The 16,871-nt window shown below is 39.1% G+C and overlaps 1 protein-coding gene across 1 annotated transcript in view; it reads right to left on the bottom strand.

Annotated features, from left to right (window-relative positions):
* Window positions 1–4,288: 4,288 nt before the first annotated feature.
* Window positions 4,289–16,871, bottom strand: part of LOC150089909 (uncharacterized) — a 56,474-nt gene continuing 43,891 nt past the window's right edge. The window contains exon 6 of the mRNA XM_090390128.1: window positions 4,289–4,492. Within this exon, the coding sequence (XP_090246254.1) occupies window positions 4,289–4,492 (204 nt within the window). The remainder of the gene's footprint in view (window positions 4,493–16,871) is intronic.

Genomic DNA, 16,871 nt, shown 5'->3' with positions numbered 1-16,871 from the left:
CTTCGACATTAAGCCTAATATACCTTCATCAATATTATTGATAAATATACAAAACAACAGTGGACCCAACACTGAAATCTGTGGGGCTCCACTAATAACATTAGTCCACGAAGAGCAGAACCCATTGATTACCACCCTCTGTGGTAATCTCCTTTTATCCGTTGTAGCAACTTACCCTTAATACCATTCTGCTCCAATTTGTACAATAGTCTTCCATGCGCAACAGTGTCAAAAGCTTTCCTGAAATCCATATATATGATATCAAAATTATTTTTTGCATCCAGTTCCTTTGTAACCACATCATAATATCCTATCAAATTTGTCAGACAAGACTTTCCCTTAACAAACCCATGCTGTGTCTGAATTATTGCTGCAGTCTTGTTTAGATGATCCTGCAATGCATCTTTAACCAGTGATTCCATTATTTTACCCGGAACAGAAGTTAAACTAACTGGTCTTTAATTACTCGTGTCACCCTTCAATCCCCCTTTGTGAATTGGGGATACATTTGCACATCGCCAGTTCGTGGGAACCTTCCATGGACTGGAGATGACTTCTTGCTATTTGGTTAATCTTAAGCACAAACACACTTTTTTTGTTATTTTATTCTATTTCCTCTGCTTATTCCTTTGAGTGGGGGGAATGAATCATTTAAAGAACTATGTTCTCCTATGAAGAAGAAAGTAATCATAATATAAAATTTGTACTAGACAGAAAAAGAATGACATGTGATGCTCAAATCTGCCCTTGAATATACATCTCCTCAGAATAGCAGGTGAAAAATTTCCATTTACCTTTGTGGATTCGTGTTTCTCTGTATGTGAAACACAAATCCATATAAAGAAACCAACATGATCAAAAATTTTGGAAACTGACTGTGTATCTTGAAATTACATGAGATTTTATTGAACAGTGAATTTACACCAAAGTTTGTTTTAAATCTGCATTTTGGAGAAGATACTATGCACTGTTTGAAGACTTTTCACTTGTTTGCAAAGTTTAAAGAGGGCCACTTGTCTGCCAGCAATTGGTGATCTGATGAAATTGGTATTCCTTATGGGATGAGCCAACCCATTTTAAAACAGGATTTAGAAATGTGATGCATTTCAAGTTCCTGCCTTACATTCTCCCTGATGATCATAGAGAGTTCTCACATGTAAGCATCTTTGTCAATATTATGCTGCTGACTCATGCACTGTTTCTTCCATCATTATTGGTGATGAATTGAGGGTGTATGACTATGACCAATAAACGAAGGCTCAGTCCTTGCAATAGAAAGCTGTTATGACCATACTTTACTAAGAACAGTTATTATTCATTGTAATGGCCAGGAGTGTGAGTGCAGTAGCACATGCTCTTTGAGTGCAGCGGGGAGAAGCCTGTGACTGCTAAATATGATTAAGGTTTGTATTGATTGATTTATTGTAAACTCCACTGATGTGGTGGTCATGCCGGAGTATAAACAAGAACTTTTTTTTTTTTAATAGTCACACAATTGTTTTGTGAAGTTTGTTTATTAAACTGAGATGTCAAGTAAGATTACAAATAATCATCTTATTCTTTTCATTATAACAACTGAAAAGACTTAACTGAGTATGCAATTCTTTTTACTGTTCAGTTTGAGGCAATTTTTAGGTGCCATCAATCTTCCATGAATGTTGGCTATATTACAGAATTAGTTTACCTATTATTAATTTATCCATTAATTATAAATTGATTGAAATAGATATATTTTAGCCATAATGTGTTTGTTATATAATTTTTCCTCCTAAGCACATGCATATCATTATAAGCTACCACATCTGTGAATACAACTGATAGTCTTCAAAAATCGTCATTATAGTTGTTTGGCACTATGGTTAGTATCAGTAATGGCAAATGAGACAAGAAAGCAAGCTTATATAGCTTCAGCAAAAAAAAAAAAAAAAAAAAAAAAGGGAAGTGGAGTGAAAGGAGAAATGTTTAAAAAAGTGTTAAGATTTTTTTAAAACTAGTTAAAAGTCATATGCTTCAGCGAAAATATAGTAATAGCAGCACATGATGGAAAAAGCAAACTTATACATCAGCAAAATAAAAAAAAAAAAAGAAAGGGAAAAGTTTAATAAAGTGTGTGAGGTTTTTAAAACTAGTGAAAAGTCATGTTTCAGCTGTGATAATAGTACTAGTGAAAAATGATGCAAGAAAGCAAGTTTGCTCTATAACCTGTAAAAAAAGAAAATAAAAAAGATTAAAAATGAAGAAGTTATTACTTTTTCAAACCCTTCAGTATGTCAGTGGCCACCCTGTATTAAGGTAGGTAGCAAAGTAAGTAAGCAAACCCTGAATCCGAAGGGGCAACATAATTATGAGTGCCTCTTTGGATTCAGGGGAAGTCCCTGTGGACTAAATATGTGCAAATGTATCCCCAATTTATAGAGGGAGATTAAAGGATGACATGAGTAATTACAGACCTGTTAGCTTAACTTTTGTTCCAGGTTAAACAGAGGAATCAGTGATTAAAGAAGTAATGCAGGACCATCTAGACAGAGTACAGTTATACATTAGTCACAGCTTGGATTTGTTAAGGGGTGACTTTCTGACCAATTTGACTGGATACTAGGAGGCAGTAGTTTGCAAACTGGTTGCAAAAATTAATCTTGATATCATATACTTGGATTTTAGGAAAGCTTTTGATATTGTTTCACATAAAAGACTCCTGTGCAAATTAGAGCAGTGTAATATTAATGGCAAGTTACTGCTATGGATAAAGGGGTGGTTGAGTGGGAGAAGAATGTGGATATCAATGGACACTGCTCTTCACAGACTAATGTTAATAGTGAAGTCCACCAGGGTTTCAGTGCTGGACCTATTGTTGTTTTCTATATTTATTAATGATATTGATGGAGATATATCAGCCTTAATGTCTAAATTTGAAGATAATATAAAGGATGGCAAGGTGGTTAATGACAGTATGCTACTACAACAAGATCTAGAAAAATTAGGCACATGGCATTTAACATCGACAAAATGAAAAGTACTACATATGAGTAGCAGTAATCTCAGATTAATATACCAACTGCATGGTACTACACCCAGGATAGAGGAAAATGAAGAGAAAAAAAAAAAAAAAAAAACCCTGTCGGTAATTGTGCAGTCAGATATGAAATTGAACAGTGCAGAAAGGCTGCAGAACAGCTCATAGGGTTTCATCAATGATATACAGGAATTTTTCTAGCAGGGATAAGGAGGTGATTATCCCATTATAAAATGTCCGAAGGCTTCATTTTAGAGCTGATAGAAAAGGTGCAGAGTAAGGAAAGGAGATCAGTGAGGAGAACAAAGGGGTGCTCTTACCATGAAGGGCTTCAGTTCTGCAAACTGCAGCACCTAGTGACTATGTACCTTGGATGTGATCTGATTAAGGTAAGCTGATGACATTCTTCCTCTTGCTCAGAATATGCATGAGAATCATAAATTCAAATTGAGGAAGGATGGTTGCAAAATAGATGTGTGGAAGTTTACCCTCAGCCAGTGGGTGTTTGATTGTTGGAATTAACTTCCATTTGTTGTGTAAGTGGATAGGTTGAATAAGTTCAAGGAAGAACTAGAAAACTATTGGAGAGGATGGACAGGTGATGTGGGAAAGTTTTATTTTGTGGATACTGTACAAAAACTTGCTTTCTTGCACATTTGCCATTACTAATACTGATAAATGCAATTACCAGTTATAATGAAAGAACTTAACGATGTAGTAATAAAAATTTTACAGTTTGTGATGTGGAAGGCATGATCGGTAAGCCTACAGCATTAAGTGAAATTTTTGCAATGCTAAAATTGATAAAAATTGAAAAGAAATGAACAAAATAAGCCTTTCAGCAAATCAATCTGTTCTGTTCTGATTACTCAGAAAATTTTGCTCATACTCTGGCATGCATTTTATACTGAAAAACTACACAGCATAATGTATACTGTTCAAATAAATGAAATCTACATTTTCTACTTTAGAAACGTAACTTGTATGTTACAAATAAATGATGTAATACGAGGGTTCTAATTTGCATTTCACTGCAATACATCAGTGTTCTGGTATGTTTTAACAGAAGAGTTAAGTTTTCCATAAAAATACAGTCCTTTCTTTTTATATGGAATAAGAGATTATGTCATATAAAAAATTCTCTTTTTTATGCGACAATCTCTGAAATTCTCCAAGAATTTTTTTTTTTTTTTTCCAGGAAGAATTTCAAACTTTACACATAAAAAACATTTATAAACTACAAGTATGTGGTTATCAGAATTAGAAAACTGTTCTCTAATACCCAAAAGTCTGATTTTGTTTACAGAATGGAAAATGATTGTAAACTTCGTTTGCAGTCCTATACACCTGCAAGCAAAGCCAACAGATATGAGAAAGACACTGCTGACATGTCATGTGGTTACATCCTTCAACTTTCTCGATACCAATTCCACATGATGGACACATTTTACGAACTCCAGGCTGTTCTTTCATCCATTTCTAGAAAAAATGTATATAATGTATGAAATTTGATGGCTAACAGAAAAGTCATAGTGCATTAAGATTTAATTCTTAAGGCTGAATTTATATGGCTTAAAAATGTAGTTGTGATTTCATGAGTAAAATTATATTGAAAAATTTTTAAAAACAAAAATGAAATCAGTTCATTTACAGACATTGAGGAAACCAATCTCAAACCTATTTGTTGGGCATCACAGAACAGATAATACATTCAATGAAATCCTTGGGTATATCAGGAATAAAGCCACTTGCTTTATGTAGTGGAAAAACTTCAATTCTCTATGCCTATACACAATATTTTCATCAGCAGAGAAAAAAAATTATATAAAAAAAAAAAAAAAAAAAAAACTACAATTTTTTTTTTTTTTTAAAGAAGAGAATGAAATACATCTATAGTGTTATTTTTCAAACATTTGGAGGTATCTTTTCTCCTATATATGTATATATAGGTAATTTAAAGATTGCTTTTTATGTAACTCAAGGATCAGAATTTTAAATTATTTGAAATTTAGTTTAATTATAATTCAAAGTGTAAACTAAGAACATTATATTTAATTATTCCTTACTCATATTATTAGATGCTTATACCATAATATGTTGTATATTTTTACTATTGAATACACCACGAATTGTCAAACTAACAGACCAAACTTATCTGCAAAAAGATCTAAACCTCCCAAACGCTTCCTACTCCATTTCACAAATATACATGGTCTCAGTTCTAATCTCAATGATGTTCATTTCCATTTACAGTCTGCCAAACCCTATACTTTTTTCTGACAGAATGTCAGTTATCGGTTTATTCAACCACTGCTCATCTCAATTGCCCAAAATATTCGCTGTACGATTCCTTTTGCCTCAAAGGCGGTACCTGCATATGTCCTTTCCGATATTCCTTGTCAAAGACTTGGTAATTTGGAATCTCCTCTTTTCGATCTTCTCTGGATTAAAATCTCTCTACCTAATTCTGTCTAATTCTTCTGTTATCTCTACCATTCTCTCAACTCCACTAATCACTTGGAACTCTTTGACTTCCTCTCTTTGCAACTTGACTTTCTCCAGTCCAACTTTCCTAACAGTGAGGTAATGTTCCTTGGTGATTTTAATGTTCACAACTCCATCTGGTTTCCATTTTCTAGTCACATAGACCCAGATGTTCGAGATGTTGAGGCTTTTGCAATTACTAATGACCTCGAACAGATTGTTTATTTACCTACCAGAATACTAGACAATCCTAACCATACAGCCAACATGCTTGATCTTTTTCTTGTAAACAACCCTTCTAAGTGCATGGTCGAAGTGAGTGGTCCTTTAGGCACCTCAGAACATAACTTGGTGATTGTCTCTTTTCCAATGGAGCCTTTATATCATGGCAGTTTCCAACCTCATGTTGTTTGGCATTACAAGAATGCAAAATGGGATGACCTGTGAGATTGCTTTTTTTCTTTTCCTTGGTCGGATTACTGTTTCAAAACTTCTGATGTCAACGCTTTCTCAGATCGTGTCAGTGAAATTATTCTTGTAGGAACAGAATCCTTTATTCCACACTCCACTTTAAAATTGCGTCCTTTATCTAAACCTTGGTTTTCCAATAAATGTGCTAAGGCTGTTCAAGAGAAGAATATTGTATATCGTAATTGGCTTGTTTCCAATTCTTCAGTTTCATTTCCTGCCTACACCAAAAGCTCGCAACAATTGCAAAGCAGTTATTAATCAGTTCAAACTAGATTTTGAACAAGCTAAGAGTAGAAAACTTGCTTCTTGCCCTAATGGTAGCTGAGCATTCTGGTGCCTTGCCAAAGCTATTGGCCACAACTTTTGCCCATCTTTGCTCCCACCTCAGTCAAAACCAGATGGTTCTATTGTCACTTCAGCGAAGGATAAAGCTGACCTACTAGCATCCAATTTTTCTTCCAAGTCATGTATTAATGATCTTGGTAAAACTCCTCACACCATTCCCAACATGCTCCATTTAATGCCTCCTGTGGTCTTCCGTCAAAAGGATGTCAGAAGAATTTTGATGAATCTTGATGGTATTTCTCCATCTCCACTTGTTTTCAAAACCTGTGCTCCTAAACTTACTCCTGTTCTTTGCAGTGTTTTTTCACTTTCTTATTCCAAAGGTGTTTTTCCTTCTGCTTGGAAATTTGCTCATATCCAGACAGTTCCTAAAAAGGGAGACAAATCACTCCCATCCAATTACTTCTACTCTTTCTAAAGTAAGGGAGAAATCAATTAACTGCCAACTCAAACTATCTAGAACCCTTCCATCTGATTAACGATCAGACGGAAAGGTTCTAGAACAGCCGGTATGGATTCCTTCAGTGTCAATCCACTGGTAATATTCTGGCTTATGTTACACATTTATGGACAAATTCAATGGAAACGTTCGGTGAAACATAAGCAGTTGCTACTGATATCTCAAAGGCTTTCGATTGTTTTTGGCATAAAGATCTTCTAAACAAGCTTCCATCTTACGGTTTGCCAACTCTTTTTTGTAATTGGTTATCTAGTTTTCTCTCTGACCACTCACTGAGGGTGATGGCAGATGGCTCTCTGTCTACTAACTTCTCCACTATTGCTGGTATCCTCCAAGGTTCAGTTCTTTCCACCACTCTTTTTCCTCTTGTATATTAATGACCTTCTTCCATTGCCTGGAAATTCTATCCATAGTTTTGCAGTTGATAGCACATTACACTCCACTTTCCAGTTTGAGAAACCTTGCCATGATCAATCAGCTTCAACTTCCGCAATCTTCACTACCAATTTCTTAAAAGCCAATCTCTAGGCAATTCTCCAGTGGGAGCAAAGACAACTTAGTTGATTTTAGTCCTTCTAAAACTCAATCCGGTCTTAAATCTCACACAAAGGATTCTTCTGTCCTATACTTATCTTTGGTAACACTGATTTCTAGGCAAGATGATATATCTCTTTTGGGGATTACCCTGACTTCTAATCCATCTTCTCAAATCTCGCCACTGCTGATGCAATTTCACTAAACGCCTCTGCCATCTCTGGTGATGAAGCATCTTTTGGCTCCTCATTTGGTTCATCTTTTTTTTTTTTTTTATGTAAACCCCAAACACAAGAGGTATTAGAACCTATAGTACTTAGTACTGTGCTTGGGGTTGGGGGTTGAGAAGATGAAAGAAAATATTTGTTGACATTACACTTGAACTTCTGTAGACTGTAATTTTCTGGAAATACGTATGAACGAAGGTTGTTCCAGAAAACAGCAGTTCAATGAATAAACGGGGAAGATGAAAAATTGGTTCTGTGAGTTGGAAGTTGGACAGTAAATGGATGTTGGCAGCACGTGTTTGGACTGTTTTGAAAGAGAAAGCGGGAATTATAGAAGTCAATTCAGAAGAACAGTGCCCATGGAAGTATCTGTAGAAGAGGCATGCAGCAGAAACAGTACGTCTATGAGACTTTTTTTTTTTTTTTTTTTTGGTAGTTGTTGGCACATCGGCTTCTGTGGCCATAATGCACCTCCCAAGGTTTTTGCAGTACTTCGATCCAAGCCCGAGGCGGGATTCGAACCCGCGACCTTTGGGTTGCCAGGCAGGCACTTTACCCACCCGGCTAGCCCGGTCGGCACGTCTATGAGACAGCGAGTGGAGAGATTCTGTTAGAGATGAATCATTAATTAACCTAACTGCCCTCTTCTGAATAGAATCAAGAAGCCTGAGAGAGGTTTCGGGGGCACCACCCCAGATGTGGGAACATTATTCCATGGCAGGGCGGATTTGTGATTTATACAGAGTGAGCAGCTGTTTTAAAGAAAAGTAACGCCGAGAGTGAAAGAGAAAACCAAGTTTTTTAGATACAGAGGAAGCAATATTTGTAATGTGCTTGTGCCAAGAGAGATTAGAAGTCAGGGTAATCCCCAAAAGAGATATATCATTTTGCATAGAAATCGGAGTGTCACTAAAGATAAGCATAGGAGCAGAAGAATCCTTTTTGCAAGATATAAGGCAAGACTGAGTTTTAGAAGGGTTGAAATCAACTAAGTTGTCTTTTCCCACTGGAGAATTACCTGAAGATCGGAATTTAAGGAATTGGTAGCAGAGTTTCGAGAAGTTGAAGCTGATTGAGCAGAGCAAGGTTTCTCAAAATGGAAAGTGGAATGCAATGTGCTATCATCGGCAAAACTATGGCTAGGATTTCCAGTCAATGGAAGGTCATTAATATACAAGAGGAAAAGAGTGGGGGAAAGATCTGAACCATGGGGCACACGCATTAGTGGAGAAGATAGAAGATAGAGAGCCATCTACCATCACCCTCAGTGAGTGATCAGAGAGAAAACTGGATAACCAATTACTTTTGTTTACCAATAGTTTACCAGTTGGCAAACTATAAGATGGAAGCTTCTTTAGAAGACCTCTGAGATGTCAAGAGCAACTACTTGTGTTTCACCGAACCTTTCCATTAAATTAGTCCATAAATGGGTAACATAAGCCAGAATATTACCAGTGGATCAACACTGACGGAATCCATACTGGCGATCGTTGATCAGATGGAAGGTTTCTAGGTAGTTTAAGAGTTGGCGGTTAATTGAATTCTCCATTACTTTAGAAAGAGTAGAAGTAATTGCAATGGGACGATAATTGGATGGGAGGGATTTGTCACCCTTTTTAGGAACAGGCTGGACATGAGCAAATTTCCAAGCAGAAGGAAAAATCATCGTGGAGAAATACCATCGGTACCTGGAGCTTTCTTAGCATCAAGATTTGTCAAAAAATCCTTCTGACATCCTTTTGACGGAAGACCACAGGAGGCATTGAATGGAGCATGTTGGGAATGGTGGGAGGTGTTTTACCAAGATCATTAATACATGAGTTGGAAGAAAAATGGGATGGTAGCAGGTCAGCGTTATCCTTGGCTGAAGTGACAACAGAACCATCTGGTGTGGACAGAGGTGGGAGCAGAGATGGGCAAAAGTTGTGGCCAATAACTTTCGCAAGCCACCAGAATGCTCGGCTACCATTAGGGAAAGAAGCAAGTTTTCTATTCTTAGCCTGTTCAAACTCTAATTTGGACTGTTTAATAACTTCTTTACAATTGTTGCGAGCTTTGGTGTAGGCAGAAAATGAAACTAAGGAATCAGAAACAAGCCAATTACGATATGCAACATTCTTCTCTTGAACAGCCTTAGCACATTTATTGGAAAACCAAGGTTTAGATAAAGGACGAGATTTTAAAGTGGAGTGTGGGATAAAGGATTCCATTCCTGCAAGAATAATTTCACTGACACGATCTGAGCAAATGTTGACATCAGAAGTTTTGAAACAGTAATCCGACCAAGAAAAAGAAGAAAAGAACTCTCGCAGGACATCCCATTTTGCATTCTTGTAATGCCAAACAACATGAGGTTGGGAATAGCCAAGAGATAAAGGCTCCATTGGAGAGGAGACAATCACCAAGTTGCGATCTGAAGTGCCTAAGGACCTCTCACTTTGACTGTGTACTTAAAAGGGCTGTTTGTGAGAAAAAGATCAAGCATGTTGGCTGTATGATTAGGGTTGTCCGGTATTCTTGTAGGTACATGAACAATCTGTGCAAGGTGATTAGTAATTGCAAAAGCCTCAGAATCTTGACCAGATGGGCCAGTGTGACTAGAAAACGGAAGCCAGCTAGAGTTGTGAACATTAAAATCACCAAGGAAAATTACCTCACTGTTAAGAAAGTTGGACTGGAGAAAGTCAAGTTGCAAAGAGAGGAAGTCAAAGAGCTACAAGTGATTAGTGGAGTTGGGAGAAGGGTAGAGACAACAGATGAATTTGACACAATGAGGTAGAGAGCTTTTAAGCCAGAGAAGATCAAAGAAGAGATTGCAAATTGCCAAAACTCTGACAGGGAATATCAGAACAGACATATGCATAAGTTACAAGTTACAAAGGAGGTTAGGCAGGCGAAGGCAGATTACGAGAGATCCTTGGCAAGGGATGCGAAGAAAAACAGCAAAGAGTTCTTTACTTATGTAAACTCTAGAAGGAAGGGGATGAATCAGATTGGTCCACTTGAGATCGATGGGTCAACTGTTGATGACCCTGCTCGGGTAGCTAACAAACTAAATGAATATTTTGCATCGACATTCACACATGAGGAGTTATTCAGCGAGGGGAATGCCAGAGGTGTATTCAACTCTAGCAGTAAGCTAGAGAATCTTGTAATAACTGAGAGCAAAGTGGAGGAGAAATTGTTGAAGATAAACACAAGAAAGGCACCTGGGGTGGATGGGATCTATCCAGTTATATTAAAGGAGGCAGCAAAGGAGGTAAGCAAACCCTTAGCCATAATTATGAGAGCTTCCTTGGACTCAGGGGAGGTACCCATTGACTGGAGATGTGCAAATGTGACCCCAATTCACAAAGGGGGATCAAAGGCTGACACAAGTAATTATAGACCTGTGAGTTTAACTTCTGTTCCCGGAAAATTAATGGAGGCACTGGTGAAAGAAGCACTGCAGGATCATCTAGACAAGACTTCAGTTATAGCTAGGACACAGCATGGTTTTGTTAAGGGGAAGTCTTGCCTGACCAATTTGATTGGATACTATGATGCAGTCACAAAAGAACTGGATGCAGGGAATAACTTTGATATTATATACTTGGATCTTAGAAAGGCTTTTGATACTGTTGCACATGGAAGACTGCTGCACAAATTGGAGCAGTGTGGCATTGGAGGCAAGTTGCTGCTATGGATAAAGGGGTGGTTGAGGGGGAGAAGACAGAGAGTGGTAATCAATGGACACTGCTCATCGTGGACTAATGTTATTAGTGGAGTCCCTCAGGGTTCAGTATTGGGGCCTTTATTGTTTTCTGTATTTATAAATGATATTGATGATGGTATATCAGGCTTAATGTCCAAGTTTGCAGATGATACGAAGGTTGGCAGGGTTGTCAAGGACACTACTGACACTATGCTGCTGCAACAGGATTTGGAAAGGTTGAGCAGATGGGCTTCGAGGTGGCAAATGAAGTTTAACATTGACAAATGTAAAGTACTACATATGGGAAACAGCAACCCCAGAGCAATGTATCAACTCTGTGGTACTACACTGACAGTGGTAGAGAATGAAAGGGACCTGGGGGTGGTGGTGCAGGCAGATATGAAGTTCTCTGAGCAGTGCAGACGAGCTGCAAGAGTAGCTCATGGTGTATTGTCAATGATATATAGGAATTTTTCTAGCAGGGATAAGGAGGTGATTATTCCCTTGTATAAGGCAATGGTCAGGCCACACCTAGAGTACTGTATACAGGCCTGGAGGCCTCATTTCAGGAAGGATGTAGAGCTGCTGGAACGAGTACAGAGAAGGGCAACTAGATTGGTGAATGGGACAAAGGGGTTCTCTTACGAAGAAAGGCTTAAGTTTTGCAAATTACAGTGTCTGGAAACTAGGCACCAGCGGGGTGATCTGATAGAGGTGTACAAAGCCTTGAATGGTTTGAGCATGCTCAATGCTGATGGGATTCTTCCTCTAGCTCAGAAAAATCACCTGAGAGGGCATAAATTCAAATTGAGGAAAGACAGATGTAGGATAGATGTGCGGAAATTTGCCTTTAGCCAGCGGGTGGTTGGTGGGTGGAACAGACTTCCATCCCTTGTCGTGGAAGTTGATAGCCTAAATAAGTTTAAGGCTCAGCTGGACAGGTATTTCGAACGAACAGAGGGGTGAAGTGGAAGTGGTTATTTTTATTTATTTATGTTACTTTTTTTTTTTTTTTTTTTTTGGCTGATGCTGCATAAGCTTGCTTTCTTGCATCAAATGCCTCTACTAATGCTAATGCTAATGCTAATATGCACAAGTACCACCTTTGAGGCGAAAGGAATCATACATCGAATAATTTGGGCATCTGAGATGACAAGTGGTTGAATCAACCGATAACTGAGATTCTGTCAGAAAAAGTACATGGGGTTTGGCAGACTGCAATTGGAAATGGACATTGTTGAGATTAGAATTGAGACCATGTATATTTGTGAAATGAATTAGGAAGTGCTTGGGAGGATTAGATCTTTTCGTAGATAAGCTTGCTCTATTAGTTTGACAATTCATGGTATATTCAATAGTAAGAAAAAGTGGGTGGGACATGCTGTATGAAGTAATGAAATTTTTGGATATGGCGTACACATGGTAAGAATATACCCAGATCCTTGACATAACGTGGCCTCGACAATGCTCCCCACATACACATTACTCAGACTTCCTCCTGTCACTATCTGCCAGAGTAGAGGTAGCAAGATTATACACTAGCTGATCTGGAAGCCTCTTAGAGAGTTACCAATAGGTTCGGTCCAGTGTACTAACTAGCGGCCTGCTTGCAAACACCGTTTTAGAACTCTACCCTCGAAATGTAAGGAATATTGGATCTCGCCACGATGTTCATCATAACCTCGAAAGTCATCAATCGTACTGCATGATGGAAGAGATGGGGAAGGGTTGATCGGAACTTAGCTCTAGAGACTAAACATGGGCCCCTTCAAGCCTCCAATAAGCAAAGTGGTGGTATTGCACCGGTTGATGAGAGTCATCTACCACCTAGTACTGCCTGGTAACATAGAGGGGCGGCATTGCTCCATGTGGTGTGGGTGCCACACCTCGACCCCTGCTTACGTTGGTTCACACCTGGGTGATCACCCATCACTTACTTGTGCAAGGAGGTTATACCCAGGATTACTAACAGTCCCACCATCGTGAACGTGCAAGCAGAGGATTTGGCTATCACAGATCATCTGGACTTTGCCGAAATTGGGTCCACTTGACTTGAGTGTCACCTGAATATCAGTTCCATCAGTGTTTTAGACTCCCATGTAGAAATAACAGCTTGTCTGGCATATCTGAGAGAATGTCTATGACGACCTCAAGGACCAAATGACCTTTTTCCATTGAGCTTCGTCAGCATTTTCTTCCTTCTCTTCTTCTTCTTCTATAGACTTCTCCACGTCTTTAGCATCAGCCTCCAGGTGGAACAGGACCAGGGTATGTCTCCCAGCGGCAAAGGTTGATGACTTTGTAGAGCGGATATCATCTTTTAAGGGCACAAAAGGTGATATAGTTGTACACGTTGGCACTAATGATATTAAGAGTAGGAGACCGGCAGAATTACTTAACAAGTACAGGTCACTGTTGAAAAAAAGCCGTGAATTAGGGTTGAATTTGAAAGTGTCTGCAATTCTGCCCAGACACAATAGGAGGGAGTATATGATGAGAGCCTTGTCGATCAATTTGGCCCTGGAAAGATTGTGCAAGGCTCAAGGGGTAGAATTTTTTTCAGCCTGGACTGTACTTGTTAACAGGAGAGACTGCTTCTACAGGGACGGGATGCACTTAAATAGAAAGTGTGCAAGAATATTTGCTGATGCTATCGAGGCAGTGTTAGGTGGGTCGGAAAACTGCTAGCTAATAGATTAACAGTAGCCACTGGCAGAGGTGAAAGAGATTCTTACACTGCTTCTATTGGAATGAGCAGAAGCCTGAAAAACAAGATGCAAGATATTTCAGAGACTGCTGGGAGTCACTGCGGTACAAGTAAACCCATGAGTTGTGTTAGGGTAGCTAAGAATAGAAACAGGTGCATGTATACTTGCGTGTACACCAATGCTAGGAGTTTCATAAATAAACATGATGAATTTGAGGTATTGCTCAAAGCATCAAAGGCGGATATTGTTGGGATGCCAGAGACGTGGTGTCATACAGATATAAGGAATGCAGAACTGGAATTTGGGGAGTACAATGTCTACAGAAAGGATAGACAGGACAGGAAGGGAGGAGGGGTTATGTTATTAGTTAAAGAAACACATAAAATCCAAGGAAGTGAAGCCAGTCTACATCGCTGGACAGTGCAGTATCGAGTCAGTTTGGTGTGGCATAAGCATTGGGAGATCAAAATTGAGTAGGAGTGTGCTATAGGCCAAAGGACTCTGATGAGTATAATAAGAAACTGTAGAAGGAAATAGAGTGGGCCAGTAAATCAGAGAGTCTTATAATGGGGGATTTTAATTTCCCAGATATTGACTGGAATTTGTGGGTTGGTCACTTACACGCTAGCAAGGCTTTTGTGGATTTATTGGATGATTGTTTTGTACATCAGCATGTTGGAAGGCAACTAGATGGAGTAATACTCTTGATTTGATTATCAGTAGTGATTCTTCATGCATTAAGAATGCATGATTCTTCATGCATTCTTTACTCGGCCTTGTAATTGCATAAAAGTATCGGTAAAGGTTTCCACGTGTTTCAACTCCGCTACCATTCGTAAATTTTCCCGCCATTGTGATACGATAGTTGTATGCCGTACTAGATAGCGTTAGTTGAACTTCGTTAGCAGTTAAATTGTACGTTTAAATAAATACATATAACGACTTAGATTACAAACGTAATATAATTAATTATATTTAACATAATTAATAACATAACATAATTAATTAATAAATTAATAGAAACATGACTCAGACCAGAGCAGCAAAGCAAAAGGCTCAAGCTAATGGAAGCGCTGTGGCTCAGAGCAGAACTGAGGGGGGCAGTTGTCCTCTGACTCACAGCCTTATAAAATGCACTGTTTGCTTGATGTTTGCAGAGCAATCGGGTACGGGACATGATACTGCCAAGGGGGATGTCTTTGTGTGTGCGCGATGCAAGGAGTGTATCGATATCAGGCAACAACTCGGCGTTCTTGTGGGCCTATATGAGAGCTTGAAGGACAGGGTGGATGCCCTCGAAGAAACTAAATTGAGGGGCCCATCAAGCTCTCAGCTGCCCACATCAACGCCAGAGCTTGCACTTGGGCATCGCGTGACACAGAGGCAACCCCCAAGGCAGAATGCGCTGGTCCCGAAGGAACTAGTAGTTGTTGGTGACTCTATTGTCAGGGAAACGGGGAATATGCTTTGTAAAAAAGATAGGTCGAACAGGACCAGGGTATGTCTGCCAGGGGCAAAGGTTGATGACGTTGTAGAGCGAATATCATCTTTTAAGGGCACAAAAGGTGATATAGTTGTACACGTTGGCACTAATAATATTAAGAGTAGGAGACCGGCAGAATTACTTAACAAGTACAGGTCACTGTTGAACAAAAGCCGAGAATTAGGGTTGAATTTGAAAGTGTCTGCAATTCTGCCCAGACACGATAGGAGGGAGTATACGATGAGAGCCTTGTCGATCAATTCGGCCCTGGAAAGATTGTGCAAGGCTCAAGGGGTAGAATTTTTTTCAGCCTGGACTGTACTTGTTAACAGGAGAGATTGCTTCTACTGGGATGGGATACACTTAAATAGAAAGGGTGCAAGAATATTTGCTGATGCTATCGAGGCAGTGTTAGGTGGGTCGGAAAACTGCTAGCTTGGGGGGAGACAAAGACCAATAGATTTACAGTAGCCACTGGCAGAGGTGAAAGAGATTCTTGCACTGCTTCTATTAGAATGAGCAGAAGCCTGAAAAACAAAATGCATGGTATTTCAGAGACTGCTGGGAGCCATTGCGGTACAAGTAAACATATGGGTTGTGTTAGGGTAGCTAAGAATAGAAACAGGTGCAGGTATACTTGCGTGTACACCAATGCTAGGAGATTAGTAAATAAATTTGATGAATTTGAGGTATTGCTCAAAACATCAAAGGCAGATATTGTTGGGATATCAGAGACGTGGTGTCACACAGATATTAGCATTAGCATTAGCATTAGTAGAGGCATATGATGCAAGAAAGCAAGCTTATTCAGCATCAGCCAAAAAAAAAAAAACAACCACTACTCCCATTTAAGGGATGCAGAACTGCAATTTTGGGAGTACAACGTCTACAGAAAGGATAGACAGGATAGGAAGGGGGGAGGGGTTATGCTATTAGTTAAGAAACACATAAAAACCAAGGAAGTGAAGCCAGTCGACATCGCTGGACAGTGCAGTGTTGAGTCAGTTTGGTGTGACATAAGCATTGGGAGATCAAAATTGAGAGTAGGAGTGTGCTATAGGCCTAATGACTCTGATGAGTATAATAAGGAACTGTACAGGGAAATAGAGTGGGCCAGTAAATCAGAGAGTCTTATAATGGGAGATTTTAATTTCCCAGATATTGACTGGAATTTGGGGGCTGGTTACTCACACACTAGCAGGGCTTTTGTGGATTTATTGGATGACTGTTTTCTACATCAGCATGTTCGGGAGGCAACTAGAGGGAGTAATACTCTTGATTTGATTATCAGCAGTGATTCTTCATGCATTAAGAATCTGCAGATAAATGAACCACTAGGTGGCAGTGATCACAGTGTGCTGAAGTGGGATTTACTCAAAGAGGTAACTACCATTAGGGGTAAAGGGAAGGGTTATTGCTTCCGTAAAGGCGACTACGATGGACTGAGACAGT

This window comes from Mastigoproctus giganteus, chromosome 2, assembly GCF_048544385.1.
Source record: "Mastigoproctus giganteus isolate SK-2022 chromosome 2, ASM4854438v1, whole genome shotgun sequence".
Classification (NCBI taxonomy): Eukaryota; Metazoa; Arthropoda; class Arachnida; order Uropygi; family Thelyphonidae; genus Mastigoproctus; species Mastigoproctus giganteus.
Note: the sequence above shows the minus strand (reverse complement) of the source record. Positions and strands in the feature narration are given on the sequence as shown.